This window comes from Callorhinchus milii, unplaced genomic scaffold, assembly GCF_018977255.1.
Source record: "Callorhinchus milii isolate IMCB2004 unplaced genomic scaffold, IMCB_Cmil_1.0 Scaffold5, whole genome shotgun sequence".
In the NCBI taxonomy this organism is placed as follows: Eukaryota; Metazoa; Chordata; class Chondrichthyes; order Chimaeriformes; family Callorhinchidae; genus Callorhinchus; species Callorhinchus milii.
In genome coordinates, this window is record NW_024704746.1 from 3872591 (window position 1) to 3873870 (window position 1280).

General features: G+C 49.8%; 1 protein-coding gene across 1 annotated transcript in view; it reads right to left on the reverse strand.

Annotated features, from left to right (window-relative positions):
• Nucleotides 1–359: 359 nt before the first annotated feature.
• pgm1 (phosphoglucomutase 1) overlaps nucleotides 360–1280 on the reverse strand; it is a 25181-nt gene continuing 24260 nt past the window's right edge. Inside the window, 1 exon segment of the mRNA XM_042334911.1 lies at nucleotides 360–1280. Coding sequence (XP_042190845.1) covers nucleotides 1249–1280 — 32 coding nt within the window. The 3' untranslated portion in view covers nucleotides 360–1248.

The following is a 1280-nucleotide window of genomic DNA, read 5'->3' on the forward strand; positions in this document are numbered from 1 at the left end:
GGCCTGTTTGTTTTCTCTGCTTATCTCCTCGCACTATCTGGCACTCGCTTCCAGGCCCACTCTCTCCGGCGAGATAGCTCAGCTTTTTACAAGTATCTGGGTTATTGGACATGCGGGAAACAGATGTAATCGTCAACATATTAAACTCACCAGCCTGCGTGGGGGAGGGAGGGACTCACAGCTAGTATCTAAAGGAGAGGCCATGAGGAAAAGATGGGGGAGAAAAGAGGGAATGGATTAGAGAGCTCCAGCAGGGGAGCGAGCACCAGCACAGACAGAATGGGGAAAGAGGAGGGAATGGGGTTACAGAGTAGGTGTCAGGGCACAACCAGACCAATTCCATAAATACCTCACAAAGGTCGCGTGCAATGCTTTATTTAAAGTCACAGAGACACGTTTTTAAATCGACAAAATCATCTGGACGGAGGTAAGTGAGGACTGAGACCTGAGGTTAGACCCTGGGACTGACCCCCTGGGGACTGATTGAGCCCCGGATACTGTCTCTCTGACTGAGATCAGATCATGAGCAGTACCGTTAACAGTGGAAGCTCAATGGGGCGTCAAAGAAAAGTGCATCCAGTCATAAAGCACTCACCTTGGTGTAGGCACTTTGAAAAGAAAAAAAGTCACTTCAACTTCTGGACAGAGTCCTTACCGGGTGGGCGAAGGGGGAAAAGACACAATCATTCAGCGACTTGATAATAGCATCTCCTGTCTGTTAGCACCTCCTCCCAATTGAGGGGTGAATCCAGTCCGGGGGGGGGGGGGGGGGGGAGGGTTGGGGGGTGCAGAGACACAGCAGCCTCACTGGCAAAGCAATGGCTCATTTGCATTACCTAAAATATTTTGCCTTAAAGAACTTTTGGAGCACAAGTACTGAGACACAAGATTTCACTGGCACAACAATACATTGTACAATAAATGCGCCTACACGTCAGGAGAACGTCCCAAGGCACTGGGACAGCAATGGGGTGGTGGGGGGGGGTCCGGAGAGTGAGAGAGGCAAAGTACCTAGAGACAGACGATATAGCATTTCACTTTAGACTTAAATTATTTGTACATTAATTTGTAATTTGTTACAGTCCAGGCTCTCTCCCTCTCTCTGAATGCCTGACCACTGCTCAGGGAAACAGAACGTGGAGCGGGAAGCAACACCTTAAATTAACTTCATATTGTATTGAGTTTCCTGCAGCGGGTTTCTGCTGCACACACTGAGGGCGTGAGACTGCCTGAGGTTCGGGCCCAGCTCTATGTGATGACAGTGGGGGCCGTGCGTCCTG